This window comes from Notolepis coatsorum (assembly GCF_963971535.1).
Source record: "Notolepis coatsorum genome assembly, chromosome: 18".
NCBI classification, from domain to species: Eukaryota; Metazoa; Chordata; class Actinopteri; order Aulopiformes; family Paralepididae; genus Notolepis; species Notolepis coatsorum.
Window position 1 is genome coordinate 4696774 of NC_140182.1, and position 20251 is coordinate 4717024.

General features: G+C 41.5%; 2 protein-coding genes across 3 annotated transcripts; one reads left to right on the top strand and one right to left on the bottom strand.

Moving 5' to 3' along the window:
- Window positions 1-7280, top strand: cib1 (calcium and integrin binding 1 (calmyrin)). Its single transcript, XM_084334369.1, has 7 exons — window positions 1-185; window positions 1566-1600; window positions 1795-1894; window positions 2796-2949; window positions 3835-3953; window positions 5535-5623; window positions 7038-7280. The coding sequence occupies exons 1-7, from the start codon at window positions 135-137 to the stop codon at window positions 7057-7059; spliced, it is 570 nt and encodes a 189-aa protein (XP_084190495.1). The 5' UTR covers window positions 1-134; the 3' UTR covers window positions 7060-7280.
- A 111-nt stretch (window positions 7281-7391) lies between these two features.
- On the bottom strand, window positions 7392-19800 carry rccd1 (RCC1 domain containing 1). Of its 2 annotated transcripts, none has more exons than XM_084334923.1 (8): window positions 19518-19800; window positions 16323-16649; window positions 14742-14907; window positions 14000-14121; window positions 12569-12673; window positions 11661-11810; window positions 9972-10001; window positions 7392-7639 (listed from the first exon to the last, which is right to left on the bottom strand). In XM_084334923.1, exons 1-8 carry the CDS (start codon window positions 19771-19773, stop codon window positions 7467-7469), a joined length of 1329 nt encoding a protein of 442 aa, XP_084191049.1. In that variant the 5' UTR covers window positions 19774-19800; the 3' UTR covers window positions 7392-7466. The 2 variants fall into 2 exon arrangements, with proteins under 2 accessions (XP_084191049.1, XP_084191050.1); XM_084334924.1 differs by having other exon boundaries at window positions 7536-7639; window positions 11661-11806.
- Window positions 19801-20251: the final 451 nt, after the last annotated feature.

A 20251-nucleotide genomic window follows, 5' to 3' on the forward strand; every position in this document is an offset into this window, starting at 1 on the left:
CACAGGAAGTAACATGAACAACAGCCAGGTCGGAAAAGTTGGCGAAGCACAAAGTTTTCTCATTATAATAATAAACTAGGAATATTAGCAATAATACATCACAACAAGTACGTGTTTGAGTTGGAAAGTACAACATGGGAGCGACGGCAAGTCAAATAGGGAAGGATTTGCTCTCGGAATATCAAGTAAGTAACGCTTTATTAACGCTATAGTTTTAGTTACCTCTGGTAACTTAGTGACTGTGTTGTTGTGTCACTTCTGGGGCAGAGCTGAGGCTCGTCTACATTCAATACTGATGAACAACGTTAACATATCATATATTATATATTCTAATATATACAATATATATATATATATTAACGCCACACACGGACAGTAATTTACTTAGAGACTGACCTGGTAAACGTCACCATGACAGCTGTGAGAGGCTAGCAAATAATAGCTTAGCTAATCATGCTGATTAATATTTCAAGATACTGTTTGATTGATTGAAAACTTTATTAACAGATTGCAGAATGGGTACAGTACAGTACGGCTCAATACACACAATTGTTAAGGGGATGCAGACCAGAGAAAGACTTTCGTCTTGTTTACATCAGGGTCCCCCGTTTTCAATTCATAGTGACATTTATGACATACACAACATACAGATATAATAATCTACAGATGTTATAATATAAATACTTCCAGAGTCCAGACCATTGCTGGCCTCACCAGACAAGTTAATAAGTATACAGATGATCTACTGATAAGATGTGCTGAAGATAACGGCAGCCAATATTAGATTAGATTATAGATTAAAATGTATTGTCATGATACAGCACAAGTACAGTACAACGAAAATAAGTTTGTCATCCAACCAGAGTGCAAATGTAACAGTAAAGTGCAATAGTAATACACAGTAAGTGCAATAGTAATATACAATGTACAGGTGATTAAACAGGGTATACAACATGTAAATTATACAAAGAAATTACTACAGAGTAATTTACTTTAGTAATTTTTTCTTTTCTTTTTTACTTACTTCATTACATGATGAATTGAAAATGGGGGACCCTGATGTAAACAAGACAGAAGTCTTTCTCTGGTCTGCATCCCCTTAACAATTGTGTGTATTGAGCCGTACTGTATTGTACCCATTCTGCAATCTGTTAATAAAGTTTTCAATCAATCAAACTGTATGAAGCACACTCTCAGGGGCTCACACAGAACCAAGCATTTCACCGTAAAGTATGTGTATTTTATTGTGACAACTAATAAACAAACTTGAAACTTGAAACTAATAGTGCTAGATGTTAAGATGTATACAGAATTGTAGTATTAATATGTAGGTCTACAGTGATGCAGGTATAAAGACACTATGATAGTAACTTAGTAAGTCATACTGGCCAGCAGTGTAACTAGTAAGAGTAGGTAAGGGATATAGATGGATAAAAGGATTATATGCAGGTATGTACAGACGGATGTGTATAGATATAGCCTATATACGGTAAGAATAAATATATATATATGGTATGTATATGATGAGGATTATGTCCAATTCCTGTGCTTGGTTTTCCTTGCAGGAGCTGACCTTCTTAACAAAGCAAGAAATTCTTCTGTAAGTGACCAGCCGGCAACCGCATACCATAACGTTATATAACTTACTGGTGGAGTCAGTAATACCTTGCTTGTATTGCATATAATAGCAGTCAGTCATACTTCCTTATTACTTTGTAAAAGTCCCAGATAAAGGATGATTGATGCGTGCGGCGTGAGGAGTTTCGACTGTTAACATTTGTTTTTGTTTTTTAGTGCACACAAGAGATTCAGTGAGCTGGTCTCCAAGGAGGAACGCACTCTTCCAAACCCCAGAGTTCCAATGGAGAGTATCCTCACACTGCCTGAACTTAAGGTGGCGATAATATTGTCATAATTATGGTTTACAATATTGTAATATTGTTACACCTTATGTAACAGTTAGGTGGCGAGGGGTGGGTGAGGGGGTGAAGGGGTCATATGAAAATTGTATAGATCTTGTCACTCATTATTTCCACATTAAAGCCTTATTACACAGTAAATTTCGCAGAGTAAATTTTACTCAAACTGAGTACAATTGTACTCAGTTTGAGTAAAATGTACTCAGTTTGAGTAAAATTTACTCAGTTTGAGTAAAATTTACTCTGCGACATTTACTGCAGATTATTTATTTCATGTTTGTTTGTTTTATATCCCCATTAGCTCTTGCATAGCAGCAGCTATTCCTCCTGGGGTCCAATAACTTACACAGTGACAACACAGACATATACATTCACACTCATCACAATATATTGACAAAACACATAAAGAAAAAGAATAACACACCTAAACAAGACACACTGCAATTAGACAAAGCAAATAAGACCGGCTCCGACTGAATCCATCACAATCAGATTAATAGATGGATATCATTTAACATATATAGCCTGTGTGTAACCTTATTCCCTGATGATGACGTCACAGCAAACACTCGGAAAACACCCGCATTCGAAAAACACAACAGAACATTAAAATGCGAGAAACAAAAATAATTATATTCGGCACAGCCCTATTACTTACCAAAATAATTTTATTATATTATTATGTTGCGTAAATATGACTTGGAATTTTAGCACTGCTCCGTGTGTCACTGTTGAAACATGCATGTTTCTAATGTGAAGTGCTAAAACAACCCAGCCCACTGTAGCTCATGCTGATAAGGAGTCACTGTTATTATGTCGTGTGATGGGTGCGACTGACCCTTGTACCCTTGTTCTCTGTTGCCTCACCTCCTTTAGTCCAATCCTTTCAGGAAGAGGATCTGTCACGTGTTCTCCACGTCCGACATAAAAGATGGAAGTCTAACCTTTGAAGACTTCCTGGATCTCCTCAGTGCCTTCAGCGACTCCGCAACCCTGGAAATCAAGGCCCATTACGCCTTTCGCATTTTTGGTAATTACATAGTTCATTTGTAAGGCTGCCCCCCTCATAGTCGATTACATCGGTCTGTTTGGTCTGTAGTCAACCAAGATTTAGTTTGCCGATTAGTAGATTAGTATTTCTTAAAGTGTTTTCTCCCCCCCCCCATTGACTTCTAGTCAAATTGGACACAAAGGTCACTGAAATTGCACCCATCTGTACTTATAGTGAAAGGAGGGTGAAGATTTATAGTTCCTTTGAACCCTTTTTGTTTCGGTCTGATGTGTGGAGTTGGATAGAGGAGGGGTTGCTATTTCTGGCCACACCTCAGGTTCTGCCAAGAGAGGTCTGGAGAAATTCACAGTATAATAAGTTACTATACAGCTATAATATGGTTTATATATATATATAGCTATTTATATATATATATATATATATATATATATATATATATATGGTCACTTTATTAGGTACACCTGTATACCTAATAAAGTGTGACACTCAAAGTGGCCACTGAGTGTGTGTGTGTAGAGAGAGGGAGACATGTATTATATTGTCAATTTCTCCAGACCTCTTGGCAGAGCAATACAAATAACTAAAATGTCAATGTTGTCCTAAGACTTACAAACCGCACTGTATATTATTATTATTATATACTGGTAATATTGTAGGCTGATAATCTTTGAACCCTTTCACTGCCACACTACAGAAGGTTAACCCTTTACCATCACACTACCGAGGGTTAACCGTCTGTAGTGTGATAGTAAAGGGTTAACAGTCAGTAGTGTGATAGTAAAGGGTTAACCTGCTGTTGTGTGGCAGTGAAAGTCTGTATATTGTCGCAGTAGGAAAGGGTTAACCGTTTGGTAGAGTGCAGCAGTGAAAGGGTTAACGGGCATCGTTGGTCACTTTGTTTAGACTTCGACGACGACGGCACGCTGGACGGTGGAGACCTGGAGGAGCTGGTGAACTGCCTGACCGGGGAGACGGACGACACCAGGCTGACCCCCGAGGAGATGAGGCAGCTCATTATCAACGTGAGTTCACTGGGGGGGGGGGGGGGGGGGGGGGGGGGGCAGCTCATTATCAACGTGAGTTCACTGAGGGGGGGGGGGGGGGGGCAGCTCATTATCAACGTGAGTTCACTGAGGGGGGGGGGCAGCTCATTATCAACGTGAGTTCACTGAGGGGGGGGGGGGGGGGGGGGCAGCTCATTATCAACGTGAGTTCACTGAGGGGGGGGGGGGGCAGCTCATTATCAACGTGAGTTCACTGAGGGGGGGGGGCAGCTCATTATCAACATGGTTGCCTCCGCCGTAGGTGTGTGAGTGGGTAATATGTAAGTAACAAATTGTAAAGCGCCTTGGATAAAAGCGCCATATAAAAAAGCAGCCATTTACCATTGACTGTTTGCGGGGCTTTCCCCAGGATTTTTAAACAAGATGCTGCTGAGTCACAACTAGGGGGTGGTCTGTGCCCCCCCCCCCCCCCGTCCGTGAGGCACTTTTTTTTTTATTATAAAGAAAGCCATTTGCTGTAATTTCCTTCAACTTAAAAACATAATTTCAATAAAAAAATCTAGCAAAAGTTCCAAATAAGTTATTTATTTAAGTACAGTCAGTGTATAAGGTTTAAGCTGACCCCAAGCTTTCACTGCAAAGTAATACACAACCGTTGTATTCTAACCACACAGATCCAGTCTGATCCGCCTCACAGCTGTTATCTAACCACACAGATCCAGTTCTAACCACACAGATCCAGTCTGATCGCCTCACAGCTGTTATCTAACCACACAGATCCAGTCTGATCCGCCTCACAGCTGTTATTCTAACCACACAGATCCAGTCTGATCGCCTCACAGCTGTTATTCTAACCACACAGATCCAGTCTGATCGCCTCACAGCTGTTATTCTAACCACACGGATCCAGTCTGATCACAGCTGTTATCTAACCACACAGATCCAGTCTGATCGCCTCACAGCTGTTATTCTAACCACACAGATCCAGTCTGATTGCCTCACAGCTGTTATTCTAACCACACAGATCCAGTCTGATTGCCTCACAGCTGTTATTCTAACCACACAGATCCAGTCTGATCCGCCTCACAGCTGTTATCTAACCACACAGATCCAGTCTGATCCGCCTCACAGCTGTTATCTAACCACACAGATCCAGTCTGATCGCCTCACAGCTGTTATCTAACCACACAGATCCAGTCTGATCCGCCTCACAGCTGTTATCTAACCACACGGATCCAGTCTGATCACAGCTGTTATCTAACCACACAGATCCAGTCTGATCGCCTCACAGCTGTTATTCTAACCACACAGATCCAGTCTGATCCGCCTCACAGCTGTTATTCTAACCACACAGATCCAGTCTGATCACAGCTGTTATTCTAACCACACAGATCCAGTCTGATCGCCTCACAGCTGTTATTCTAACCACACAGATCCAGTCTGATCCGCCTCACCGCTGTTATTCTAACCACAGATCCAGTCTGATCCGCCTCACCGCTGTTATTCTAACCACAGATCCAGTCTGATCCGCCTCACCGCTGTTATTCTAACCACAGATCCAGTCTGATCCGCCTCACCGCTGTTATTCTAACCACACAGATCCTTGAAGAGTCCGACATCGACAAAGATGGAACAGTTAACCTCTCGGAGTTTCAGCACGTCATCTCAAGATCACCGGATTTTGTCAGGTGAATAGAACCTATACTGCTGCTATAATCACAGATATACAACAATCCTGCACAATTGTACAGCCCTGTCCTATATTATATTTAATTATTATTCTAATTTAGTTTATATATTTCATTTTATTCTACTTAAACTTCCTATTTTTTTTATTTACTCCTACTTGCTTTGTTTGTTTATTTACACATATAAAAACAATTACATATATATAATACAATACAATCCACAAAGGGATGTGTAGGAGAATTGCCTAGAACCCTCTAGGGCTTGCATGTGGCATTCACCAGGAAGCAAAATTACACTGATATTACATCATATATATAAAATCCCCCCCCCCTCCAAACAAAAACACACAAGGAACATTCATTCACAATACACACAAGTGGGTCTACACATAGACACCGAAGCAGGCACCCATGCCATACGATTTCGGGTATAGCGAAAACAACTAATGACAGGAAGAATATAAAACGAAAATACAACATATGGGAAATATTGGTGCTCTAGGTAGGAGATGAGATTTCAGTGCTCTTTTGAACTTCAGAAAAGAAAATTCCAAAATATGTATGTATATTTTTTAGGGCTGTCAGTTTATCGCGTTAATTAGATTAATTAATTACACAGCAAATTATCGCGTTATGAAAATTAACTCAAAATTAATTACATTTTTTTTTATATATTTTTTTAAATAATTTCTTTTTGTATCATTCATTCCATGAGAATGTAGAATACACATTTACAGACTTTTTTTTTAATATGGTCCATTTGCATGTTCTTGGTATCTGATTCTAGGGACATCTATGAATCTCAGGGAATGTATTCCCAGTGTCAGAAATACTGTGGGCTAGATCCACAAAGAATGGATTGCACTGTGCAAGTTGCACCCTTACTTACAATTCATTATGAATTGAAAATGGGGGACCCTGATGTAAACAAGACGAAAGTCTTTCTCTGGTCTGCATGCCCTTAACAATTGTGTGTATTGAGCCGTACTGTATTGTACCCATTCTGCAATCTGTTAATAACATTTTCATTCAATCAATCAATCTGCGCTGTGATTGATTGAATGAAAATCTTATTTTGAGTCAATTGTAATGAACCAAATGAGAATATTAATACATCTTTTTTAATCTTTGACTGTGAATAACACCATGTTCAAATTGACCAGACCTGAAAAATCTAAGCAAATTAATAGATGGAAGATGATTAAACAGAAGGTTTTGTAGATACAGTACTGAATTATGCCATCTGGACACATGCAATTTGAAATATGATTATAGAATATAGAATATCAGGCATAAAATGGTTATGCGATTAATTAGATAAATTAATTACAAATCCTATAATTAATTCGATACATTTTTTGAATTGCCTGACAGCACTAATATTTTTTTATTAATCTTTTCTTTTTGTCTCCAGTTCTTTCAAGATTGTACTGTGAAGCCACCCTCGGGATATGGACTCCCCTCTGCACGACTCTTCCACTGTGGCTGCTCTGTTTCCACAAGAGCATTTTTAGAGATTTTGCCTTAATTTATATTTACCTTTATACCGTCTTAACAATTTTATGTAATCTTTTGTGAAATGTAACACCCTTCTTATCTATTATATTTTTAAAACTGTATAAATAGAGGAAAAAATAAAAATGTCTTTTAAACTCAACTTTCACAACGTTTATGCTTTTAACAATTTGAATATTTTTTTTAAGAAATGCAGGCAGAATACACATGAACATCTTTAAAAATATATTTAATGGTCTGAAATAATCGGTGGTATTATTTACAGCACATGACGACACGGAAGTCCGTTGTCGGTTTTAATTGCCTGGGAAAGTCCAGCGTGTTTGTTTCAGGGCGGAGTGGCTTCCTTCTGGACCGCGGCGGCGGCGGAGGCGAACGTGTTCCAGGCGCCACACACCACGTCCGCCACGCGCAGGCCCGGGTTCTGGTTCTGGAAGAACTCCACGCGGCGCGGCTCGTCCCAACTCGCCGTGGTGCCGTGACCAAGCTGACCATATTCACCTGCAACGATAACGCACAGAAACATCAGCTTGCAACTTTAAATCTTTTTTTATATATATATATATCTTTTATTGGTGAAACATAGGTGGTATACAGAGAAGCAAAGGTTGTTTATCAATATTTAACATATCACCATGATTATTTTTTTTGCTTTTATGGGACGTGACGAGACACGGACAGGACTGAAATTTACCAGGAACAACAACGACAAAAACTAAACAAAATCGAAAACAGGCAAAAAGAAAGTTATAAAAAAAAATATATAATAATAATAATAAACAACCAAGATACAATATACAGCGGGCGGAGTTTACAACAGAGTATCTGAGGTGCTCATCTCAGAGAAGGAGTATATCTTTAGGATCAGTATTTCTTTAGGATCAGTCGGGGTCAAGGGATGTGAGAGTGTTTATGAATGTGATTAGAGGTTGCCATCTATAACTTTAAAATCTTTTAATTAGTGAATCTATTGGTCTTTAATTGAATTGGATCAGTTTTACTGAATTAGACTAGGTTTCTTATTTTGGATCAGTTTGCTACTGAATCAATTCACTGTTTTTATTGACCGTTTTTGTTGAATGATTGGTTTCTACTGGATCTTTGTTGAATCGGTTTGTATGTCTGTCATCATGAGGATCAGTATTTTATTTATTTGTTTAGTGTATATCTAGCGTCAAATGGCTGTAACTGAGACCGGAGTGCTGTATCTCGCGCTTCCATGTAATTTTCAAACTTAACTTTGACTTTGAAACAAGTCTTTAGTGCTCAGTTCTGATTTATTACTCAGATCTGATTTTCTTTGTTCGGCTGTTCACATTATTATTATTATTATTATTATATTGTAGTGAATTAATGAATTTATTCACACACACACACGATATATTACATAATGCATATCTTCATGTGAAAACAACAACGACGAAATTGTGTGCGCGTGCCAGGTCTCCCAAGAAGCTATTTAAAGCTTTTGGAGGCGGAGCCTGATCACAAACAAAATATAAACAAACAAAAACATACAACGTGGGTAGGCTTACACACCTACCTACTAACTGACATACAACATAGATACATAAATACAGACAATTTATATACCTAACTGTGGATTTTATTTAGAGATATGATTTGAGCAGTTCCTCTTTCAGTGATTTTTTTTTATGTTTTGAAGGATTTAGACAGTTCCAGACTCTCGTCGAGCTCGCTCCAGATCTGCGGGCCCCTGCATGCTATGCTTAGGCACATTTGAGCTCTCTCCTCTGGCCAAAGATAAGATGCCTATTCCTAGTGTTGTGGATGTGCAGTGGACGGCAGACTGGGACGAGCTCAGACAGTCTGTGATTCATGTTGTTGACAACTTGATACATAATTGATGCATTTTTGGTGTACATTAAACTCAGCGAGCCTCAGGAGACCGAAGCGATGGAACAAAGTGACTCTGTCCCGTCGTGTCCCGATGTCCTGGTAGGCGCTCTGCTGGATGCGTGAAATCCTCGTCTTTGACGCGCAATTAAAGATAAACGTAATGTCCACCAGTCGGTGTCACTTGCCGTTGGGTGAAGTTCCCATTTAATTCAAGTATTTAAAACGTAATACATAACACATGGTTGCTGAGCCAAACAATAGTTTATAGAAAATGATATTAATAATAGTGAAAACGAGCGAGGGTGCATGTGGTAAAAACCATGAGACCTCTCCGTCATCCATACATTGATTGCGCAATAGCCTACACCTGTGCCTATATCCAAAACCCATGCGCTCCGCGCTGCCACCCAGTGATGAACTACAGACATAACACAAAAACAATCAAATAGCTCCTACAATATATATAATGTATATATATATATTATTTTTTTTATGTGGCCAATATCAGATTCCAGTATGAACTGGTTCACGCTCCTGAACTGACCCGCATGCGCAACTGCGCAAATAAAGAAGATTGTTAATGTCTCTTTTAACAAATGTCAATCTAGAGTGACATGAAAGTCACGTGACTGTTCAGACTGAGGTTGTGTTGCATAAATCTGACCTGTATCTGATTTAGGAGTGGACCACATATATGAAAGTGGCCCAACATCAGAAATCAGAATAGAACAGATCAGATTCCATGTGATTTGTGCTGTTCACACTTGTCATGAAAGAATCAGATCTGAATCACATGAGCAACAAAAAATTTAATCAGATTTGGAATTGGGACACTCTCGCCTGCAGTGTAAACGTAGCCAACGATCGAGAGTATGTCTTCTCACAATTGATTTGGTTTGATTTATAGTTGCTGTTGAAAATGCATCGCAAGTTGTGAGAAAATCAAGGTGAATTGAATTTCAAAGACTCTTACCCCAACCCCAAGTGTAGAGATCACCCGTAGCTGAAACAGTAGATTAGATTTGATTAGATTAGATTTTTTATGTATAATTGTCATACAGCACACGTACAGTACAACGAAAAGAAGTTTGGCATCCAACCTGAGTGCAAATGTAACAGTAAAGTGCAATAGTAATATACAATGCACAGGTGATTAAACGGTATATAAATTAGTGCTAATCAGATGTATGTACAGAGTTACTTGTAGTATTAATATATACAGGTATAAAGACAGTATGGTAGTAAGTCATACTGGCCAGCAGCGTAACTAGTAAGAGTAGTAGTAAATTAAAGGTGCTGTAAGTGGTATTTTAAAAAGAAAATCCCGTTCCCACTTTATTCAATCAGGAGAGAGAATTGTCTGACAAAAAAAAGAAATAAAAAAAACTAGTTATAAGCAAATAATGTGCTTGAAACAAGTAAAATAATCTGGAAATGTACTCTATATCAGTGATGTCTGTTTACTGCAGAGTGGAGAGACTGGGAGACCCATGTTACTGACCAGACACTATATCAGTGATGGCTGTTTACTGCAAAGTGGAGGGACTGGGATACCCATGTTACTGACCAGACACTCTATATCAGTGATGGCTGTTTACTGCAGAGCGGAGGGACTGGGAGACCCATGTTACTGACCAGACACTATATCAGTGATGAATGTTTACTGCAGAGCATAGGGACTGGGAGACCCATGTTACTCACCAGACACTCTATATCAGTGATGGCTGTTTACTGCAGAGTGGAGGGACTGGGAGACCCATGTTACTGACCAGACACTCTATATCAGTGATGGCTGTTTACTGCAGAGTGGAGGGACTGGGAGACCCATGTTACTGACCAGACACTCTGTATCAGTGATGACTGTTTACTGCAGAGTGGAGGGACTGGGAGACCCATGTTACTGACCAGACACTCTATATCAGTGATGACTGTTTACTGCAGAGCAGGAGGGACTGGGAGACCCATGTTACTGACCAGACACTCTATATCAGTGATGGCTGTTTACTGCAGAGTGGAGGGACTGGGAGACCCATGTTACTGACCAGACACTCTATATCAGTGATGACTGTTTACTGCAGAGCAGGAGGGACTGGGAGACCCATGTTACTGACAGTGATGGCTGTCGGAATGTAGAGCTATTTAGCACTTATTTAAACAAAGAAATACAACTTGCATATAAAATTAAAATCAAGATAAAAAATACATATGATACTGTATTGTACGTTATGTCATATTACATTATATAATCATATTATAATTAATCTGCATATAATATTAAACTATATTTACACTATATACTATTATATTATGGTACTATATTATATTGTGTATATATATCATGTACTATATATCTCATATCACATGTGTTGTATACACTATTATATACTGCAGGTATACTATACTGTAATGTGTACTATATGTATGTATGTAAATGTAAAACAAAAAGAAAAGGAGAAAGAAACAAGTCTTCAGGGGTAGGGCCCGATAAGCCTAGTGCTTCTCCCTTCAGCCCTTTTCGGACAATTGGACAATGCTGCAATAGCAGCTGGTAAAACTTTGCCAGTTTATGGAATGACCATTGTTATGTGTCCAAAACCCGAAATAAAAAAGATGACTGGACTTGACTGGTGGTTTAGAGACCTGTGAATGTGAGTGTTCTTACCGGTCACCGCCGCAGTGTGACGGGACCCACAGCTGATCCTGCTGACGTCACATGACTCCGTGACGTCCACCAGCGCTGGGAAGGCCTGGATGGAGATGAACACCTCTTCACCTCCTTGCTGGGTCTCGTCGCCTGTAGATGTGCCGCTGTCTGGGGCACAACGCTGCCGTTCAGTCCCCTTAAGTCGTTAACTATCCGATTATCAAACAGCTACAGAAGATGCAGTCATACTGTAGATTAGAAGCCAAAACCGACATACCGGTATTAGAAGTTGTCTTATTACGGTGTTGTATTTATGTTTGAACACTAGGGGGCACACCACCTCTATTATAAGAGACCTTGCTAATCAGTGCGATTTATGCACCTGCGGAGGATTCACGCTTTCAAACTTTGTAGTGGCCGCTCGTCGATACGTTGGGGAGCGACAAGCGGCCACTACAAGACAAGCAGTCACTACACATACTGTTAAGATAATTTCTCAAATTCTCAATACATTTCACATTCAGTCATGTAGCTGACGCTTTTATCCAAAGCGACTTACAAATTGTGAACAAGTCGGCAGGACTGAGGGTACATCTCTGGCGGCTAAGGGTATGTGATATTGTTTGTCGAATCAAGTGCAAGTTTTGTTTTATTTGTCACACATAAAAAAGATCAAACACTATACATTATATTATACAATATACAAAACAAAAAATGTACAAAATGCAAAAATGAGGTAGAGGTAGTGCAAATCTTTTAGACAAAACATGGCGTGTTAAAAATGTGTGTCTAAATTGTTTAAAGTGAAACAGTGTTGTTACACTCTTGAGTGCGCATAGTAGTATCAGTATAGTAGAAAGGTACACGGTAGTCAAATTCTTGTTGTTTTTGTTTCAAATGAGACACACGTGGTTTTGAATACAAACCTGTGGTTGGTTGGCTGGCTCCCCGCTGCTCCCTCTTCAGGCCCCTGGACGGGAGGCCCAGCTGCCCGCTCTCGTTCCAGCCCCACATGTACAGGTCTCCCCACGCTGTGGACAAACGCCGTCTGAGGTTACATTTAGTCATTTACGCCTCCGCCCTTCACTCGCCCCCCAACAGCGCCGCAATCCTGGTCCACTCCCTCGTCACTTCCCGCTTGGATTATTGCAACTCCCTTCTCTTTGGTCTCCCCCACAAACTCCTCCATGAGCTCCAACTGGTCCAGAACTGCCCGTATAATCAACACCAGAACCCCTGTCATCAGTCACATCACCCCCGTCCTACGCCAACGCCACTGGCTTCCCATTAAACACCGCATAGACTACAAGATCCTCCTCCATACATTCAAGGCCATCCACAACCTCGACCCCTCCATACCTGTCCGACCTCCTCCACATCAACATTCCCACCCGGTCCCTCAGGTCTGCCTCCTCCATCAACCTGACCGTCCCCCCCCAGCCCGTCTGTCCACCATGGGGTCAAGACGAGCCTTCAGCTGCTCTGCCCCCCGCCTCTGGAACTCCCCCCCCCCGACATCAGGAACATTGACTCCCATCATCCCATTCCAAAACCCACCTCAAAACCCACCTGTTTAGGCAGGCGTATATCTGATTTAATTATTTTTTTTTAATGTATTGTGATTGTTAATGAACTGTTTTTTTAATTGTTGTATGGCGTCCTCGAGTGTCTTGAAAGGCGCCTTATAAATAAAATGCATTATTATTATTATTTAGCTGACGCTTTTATCCAAAGCGACTTACAAGTTCTGTACAACAAGTCATCAGGAAGGAAGGGCACAACTCTATCAGCTGAGTAACAATGTTCATCAAGGTGTTGAGTGCTACAGTGTAGGTTAGTTTATTAGGACAGTAAGGTTAGTTAGGGTTAGATTTATAAAAAAAAAAAAATGTATTTCAGATAATGGTTGAAGAAGTGCGTCTTTAGTCGACGGCGAAAGATTGGACTGGTTTCGGCTGCTGTCCTAACTGTGGTGGGAAGTTTGTTCCACCATTGTGGGGCAAGGACTGAGAGAATAGGCGGCTTCTCCTTGATGACCTCCCCGTGGAGCTCGGATAGGAGCGGGTCTGAGGCGGCCAGAAGATGCAGAGCGTAGGGGTCTTGAGGGCGTGTAGTTAGAGACCATTGACCGGAGGTAGGCGGGAGCGGCAGCGTGTCCAGTATGTGATGGTGTGCCGTGTGGGACTCTTACCGCTGATGCAGGCGCAGTGCCAGTATGTGATGGTGTGTGCCGTGTGGGACTCTTACCGCTGATGCAGGCGCAGTGCCAGTATGTGATGGTGTGTGCCGTGTGGGACTCTTACCGCTGATGCAGGCGCAGTGCCAGTATGTGATGGTGTGCCGTGTGGGACTCTTACCGCTGATGCAGGCGGAGTGCCAGCCCCCGGCGGCCACACAGCGGATAGGGACACCCAGGAGAGCCTCCAGCGCCCTGGGCTCCTCCTCGGCACAGAGGCCCCCGTGCCCCAGCTGACCATGACTGTTCACGACACAGATGATGGAACAACATGGGCATATTGGGTTAATGAGGCTACAAATTCACAAATATAGTAAATTAATGTATGATATTTAGCCCTATTCAAGATAAATGTATTCTTTAACAAGTACATTATGCAGGGTATCTGCAGGTTTCAACAAGATACATTTTTTTTTGTATCCACTTTTTCTCCTTATTTTTCTATTTTTCTCCCATCCCAATTTCGTACTTCCAATTCTCCCCTCCCCTGTCTTGAACGTTGCTAGACTATGCCTCCCACTGGTCGGTTGTAGTGAGGACAGAAGCCTTGCATCACGTGTCCCCTCCGGTACACGAGGAGGCAGCCTGTCGCATCTTTTCACCGCAGCAGCTCGCACTCTCAGTGGCGAGGAGTAACGCGTGGGAGGCTCACGCTGCCCCCGACACTTCCTGCTTCTGCTGTGCATATTATTTCATCTCCCGACCACCGGGCTTGCCCCTGATCTTCTTTATATACATGTGCAAATAAAATGTACTAACTTTTTAATACCTTTTTTTAAGGCCTTAAATTGAGAATTATGAATTGAATACGTTTGAATACCCTGCAGAAGACACCCCGATACGGCTCGTCCACATGTCTTTACCTGCCGTTCCCCCAGCTGTACACGGCTCCGGTGGCACTCAGGAGGATGGCGTGCTCTGCTCCTAGTGCCAGACTCGCAGCCTTCAGCTGAGGCGACAGGGGGCGGTAGAGAGGGGGCTTCAAGGCTATGTATCCCCCAGGGACTAACGGGAGAGCAAGCGAGGGTCCTAATAAGAAGACAGGGGGATGTGTTATAACTAGGGATGCTCGATATTGGCTTTTTTTACCGATACCGATATACTGATATTGTCCAACTCTTAATTTCCGATACCGATATCAACAGATATCACATTTTAATGCCGATATCGGCCGATAATATCGGTAGGCCGATAATATCGGACATCATTTCTATAGAAAAAAAAGAAGAAAAAAAAAAAGATTTGAAAACCGATACCGATATTTTCCGATATCACATTTTAATGGCGATATCGGCCGATAATATCGGTAGGCCGATAATATCGGACATCCCTAGTTATAACATTAGATTAGATTCAAATGTATTGTCATTATACAGCACAAGTCATGCAAATGTAACAGTCAAGTGCAATAATGGACTGCATTCATACAGCACTTTTATCCAAAGCGCTTCACAGCTCGTGCCTCACATTCGCACACCGACGGCGGAGGCCGACCTGCTCATCGGGAGCAGTTAGGGGTCAAGCGTCTTGCGCAAGGAAACAACGACACGCCGCCCCGGGGATGAGTCGGAATCTAACCGGGAGTCTTCCGATTACCAGACGACCGCTCTCTACCTCATGATGAGCCACTGTTACCCCATAGTAATATTATACAATGTACAGGTGATAATGCACTTGGTATGAAATATATAAATGAGTAACCAAGTAACTTGGTTTCATCCAGATAGACTCTGTCCAAAGGTATGGTTCCTCACCTACCTTGACGTGATCTATTTGGAGATATCCACGGCACGTGTTATAGGGGTTAGGGAATCTGATATCGTAATTTGGTTGGCTACAGTGGCAAAGTTGAGGGAACGCATATAAGTTTGGAAATGTTTGTTTTGATTCTTGTTTTTTTTTTGCTGAGTGATGTATTGTGATGTATTGTGAGGGTGACTCATGTTGAGGTCCTGGGGTGAGCGGGGGGGGGGGGGGGGGGGAGAACGAACAAGTGTCCATGTTAGGATGATCACTGTACAGTTGTATCAGTTGTTGTCTTGTCATGTGGTGTTGAGTTACTGTCTTGGGAAGTCTTTTTATGTATTGTTGTTGTTGTATTGTTGTTTCATGTTGGAAAAAAGAAAAGAAAAAGAAAATTAAAATATTTGATCAAAAAATTAGTAACTACCGAGTAATCGTGCTAATGAGATGTACTGTATGTAGTGTACACAGTTGTAGTATTAATATTTACAGTGATGCATGCTTAATAAAGACACTGTGGTAGTAAGTCGTACTGGCCAGCAGTGTAACTAGTAAGAGTAGGTATGTGGATAGATATATATTATATATATACACACAGCGAGAATAATACACGGTATGTACAGCATTATTGTACATGGTATCATACAGATATAAGTAAAACATAACTGGTGAATATCACAATTTAAAGTGTAAAACAATACCAGATTCCTCTGATGGCGTCTTTATCTCCGTGCTAAATGCAAGTGTCTTCTTGTCACCGTGCTCTAGGTTCCAACACTCCACTCTGTCGGGGAACGCCAGGCTCAGGTGGCCCTCACTGATCCCAGCGTCGCTGCAGCCCAGACCCTCCGCCAGGCTCAGGTGGCCCTCACTGATCCGAGCGTCGCTGCAGCCCAGACCCTCCGCCAGGCTCAGGTGGCCCTCACTGATCCGAGCGTCGCTGCAGCCCAGACCCTCCGCCGTGTCGCCGCCACAGCACTCGCCGGGGACCCCGGCCCCAAAACCAGAGAGGCACACGCGGCCATTGCCTGAAAAACCAGGAAAGATTTATGTAAATGCGATATATATCAGATTAGATTAAAATGTATTGTCATTAGTGATGCACGATATATCGGCCGCCGATATAATATCGGCCGATATGGCAGTTTTTTTTTCTTTTTTTTTTATAAACACATCGGTATCGGTCCGATAACAAGATAGGGCCGATATGGGCCGATATAAAAAAATATTTTTTTTTATCTTTTTTTTTTCTTTTGGCATGTTTTGGCCTTAAATAGTTTCAAAATATCAGTCATTTCTGAAAATAAGTTACAAAAGTTAAAAAAAAATGCACTTTGGAAAATAGCTCTTTATTTGATTATCATAAAAAAGTGTTTTCTATACAGAGATATCGACATCGGTAAATATCGGTATCGGCCAGAACAGCAATATTAATATCGGTTATCGGTATCGGCCACAATTTTCACATCGGTGCATCACTAGTTCATTATACAACACAAGTACAGTACAATGAGAATATGTTTGGCATCCAACCAGAGTGCAAATGTAAAGTGCGATAATAATATGCCATGTACAGGTGATTAAACTGGGTATCATCAATCAAATCCTTTATTTAGGCAGATAAGCATAATTGAGATTAAAATCTCTTTTTCAAGAGCGATCTGGCCAAGCAAGGCAGCAGAAGGTTTCAACATAAAAAAGAACGTCACAATAAAATACAGATAAAACATTCACAGCAAGCTCCAATTTCAGGCAAGTTGTGAAACACAGTTGCACTGTCCGAGGGAACTGAGTTCGTAGGTTTTTAAAATGGCTTTAAATTCTCAGAGGGTGACCAGACAGTCCTGGCAATTTTAGGTCCTCCTGTAGCTTGTTCCAGGATGAAGGAGCACCAGCATATTTAAAAGCCCTTTTTCCTAATTCTGTTCTCATAATAGGGAACATCCAATTTCAGAACATCTTGGGAACGAAGGGCATACTTTGTATTGCTTAGTTAGTGCACAGAACCACGCTTAGGTACGACGAGGGAACCATCTTAAGCAGAGCTTTGTGCACAAGAGAGAGCCATCGTTGCTCTCCCGACATGTTTCTCCTCGTCCTCAGCTCTCCCTTTTCGAGGAATACCTCAAATCAATGTTTATGCTCCTCTGGCACGTCTCAGCAAACAGCTACAGTCTTCACACATGCATGTTTTCTCAAGCCTTCTGTAAGCGGCAGGGTCTGATAAGCATCTGCATCTTTGCTGACAGACTGTATTTCTCCATTCTGACTTATTTTTAGTTCAGTCATTTTAGATTAGATTACATTAAAATGTATTGTAATCATACATCACGAGTACAGTACAACGAAAATAAGTTTGACATCCAACCATAGTGCAAATGTAACAGTAAAGTGCAATAGTAATATACAATGTACAGGTGATTAAACTGGGTATAAAATATATAAATGAGTACTACTGAGTAATAGTGCTAATCAGATGTATGTACAGAGTTGTAGTATTAATATATACAGGTATAAAGACACTATGGTAGTAAGTCATACTGTCCAGCATCCTAGGTTGTCAAAGTGGGCAGGGGTGAGGTGGGTTCTAGGAGTAAGGTCAAGCAGTCTGACCAGTTTGTTTTGAGATGTTTGTAATTTGGTTTTTAGTGCCTTTGAGGTGCTTTGGTACCATGAGGTGCAAGCATAGTCGTAGTACCCTTGAATGAGTGCTCCTGCCAGAGTCTTCAGGGTATTCTTGTTTACCAGAGAGGAGATCCGGTACAAGAATCGAGTTCGTTGGTTGACTTTCTTTATTATTACATTGGATGCCATTTTGTCACAGGAAAGATTAGCCTCTAGGATGGAACCCAGGTAGGTAATTTCATCTTTCCTTGTGACAATATTGTCACCCACTGTAACTGAGAAGCCGTCGGTCTTGCTGAGTTTGTTATTTGAACCGAAGAGAATGGACTCTGTTTTGCCCATGTGTAATGATAGTTTGTTATCAGCGAGCCATGTGCAGATTTTGCCTAGTTCCGAGCTGAGGGTTTTTTCAACCTGTAACTTGTTCTTGTCAGAGACCAGCAGGGCTGAGTCGTCCGCGAACAGGAACAAGTTGCAGTCACAAGCTGACGACATGTCATTTGCATAAATTGGGAACAGTAGCGGTCCTAGTATGCTTCCTTGTGGAACACCACAGCTCACTGGGAGGGGGGGGGGATAGAGTACCGTTTACCTCCTCTCCCCTCCAGGTAGGATTGTATCCAGCTCACTGATAAGACTATCAAAACCAATTGCTTTTAGCTTGTCAATCAGAATGGAGTGATTGACCGTGTCGAAGGCCTTTTGTAGGTCCAGCATGACCATGCCGCAGTATTTGCCCGCGTCCACCTCTTGTTTGATGTGGTCGTTCAAATAGAGAAGGCATGTGTCAGTGGAGTGGGATGTTCTGAAGCCAGATTGGAATTCGTAGATTAGATTTTTTTCCACGGTACAATACAGTACGGCTCAATACACAGTCAATTGTTAACGGGATGCAGACCAGAGAAAGACTTTCGTCTTGTTTACATCAGGGTCCCCCATTTTCAATTCATCAGGACATATATGACATACACGACATACAGATAGACAGTACTGCTACATCTATAGTACATTTATGACATACCAGATTTGCAAATACAGTACTGTTTGTGATACCAAAAGAGTCCAGAAAAGAGTATATACATTTGACATAAAAACTGTACATTGGAGGAGGTTGGCTAGGAGGGATGGGTGGGGAACACTGTACAAGCAAAACTGTACATTGGAATATTGACAAAACCATACTTGGTCATTTACTGTACATTGGAGGGGGTTGTGTATATGATGTATGTGTTGATACATTATAGCAATACATTGTGCACTGAAGCAATTACCTTTTTCTAAATGCACAGATGCTCGTCGACTCCAACTTGCTCTGATGATGTGACTGTTGTTGTTACTAATGTTCCCCACGTTGGTCTGTTGACAGCTAACGTTGGCGACATTATTAGATTCTTGCTGCACTCTGTTTTTAACGTTAATATTTTTCGGAATAATCAATTTGACATCGTCCACGGTCTCCCCTCCTACAGTTTTCTCACTGGCGAGTATTTGTCCGAAGCCATTGAAGCCAAATCCAAACCAGTTCATTGAAAAATTGAACTGTTTTCATGCAGCGCATGCGCAGTTGTCCATGAAGTTTAAACGCTCGTGAACATATGGGGATATGATTGCGCATGCGCCAGAGTCGCTGAATGATTTAAAGGGACAGTCCACATTTCCTCAGCAGGGCTGAGTCATCCGCGAACAGGAACAAGTTGCAGTCACAAGCTGATGACATGTCATTTGCATAAATTAGGAACAGTAGCGGTCCTAGTATGCTTCCTTGTGGAACGCCACAGCTCACTGGGAGGGGGGGGGGGGTAGAGTACCGTTTACCTGCACCATCTGTTCTCTCCCCTCCAGGTAGGATTGCATCCAGCTCGAGTATTGGGGCCTACCGGCGTTTCTCTACCTTTTATGGTAATGTCGCGTGGGGAGAGGGGCGGGGCTGATCTCCTGACGTCATCACCGTGCTCCCAACTCCAGGAAGTGCAGTGAGCGAGATGAGTGGAATGTTTTAGTTCTG

What these genes read in the sequence shown, in the direction of transcription:
- rccd1 (XM_084334923.1), bottom strand. Translation starts at nt 19,773, where the DNA reads ATGAACTGGTTTGGATTTGGCTTCAATGGCTTCGGACAAATACTCGCC. An exon ending in ATCTGTGCATTTAGAAAAAG is followed by an intron (nt 16,650 to 19,517) that starts GTAATTGCTTCA and finishes CTGGTTTTTCAG; the next exon opens with GCAATGGCCGCGTGTGCCTC. An exon ending in TCTCTACACTTGGGGTTGGG is followed by an intron (nt 7,640 to 9,971) that starts GTAAGAGTCTTT and finishes TTATCGTTGCAG; the next exon opens with GTGAATATGGTCAGCTTGGT.
- cib1 (XM_084334369.1), top strand. Translation starts at nt 135, where the DNA reads ATGGGAGCGACGGCAAGTCAAATAGGGAAGGATTTGCTCTCGGAATAT. An exon ending in ATTTGCTCTCGGAATATCAA is followed by an intron (nt 186 to 1,565) that starts GTAAGTAACGCT and finishes TTTTCCTTGCAG; the next exon opens with GAGCTGACCTTCTTAACAAA. An exon ending in TCACACTGCCTGAACTTAAG is followed by an intron (nt 1,895 to 2,795) that starts GTGGCGATAATA and finishes CACCTCCTTTAG; the next exon opens with TCCAATCCTTTCAGGAAGAG.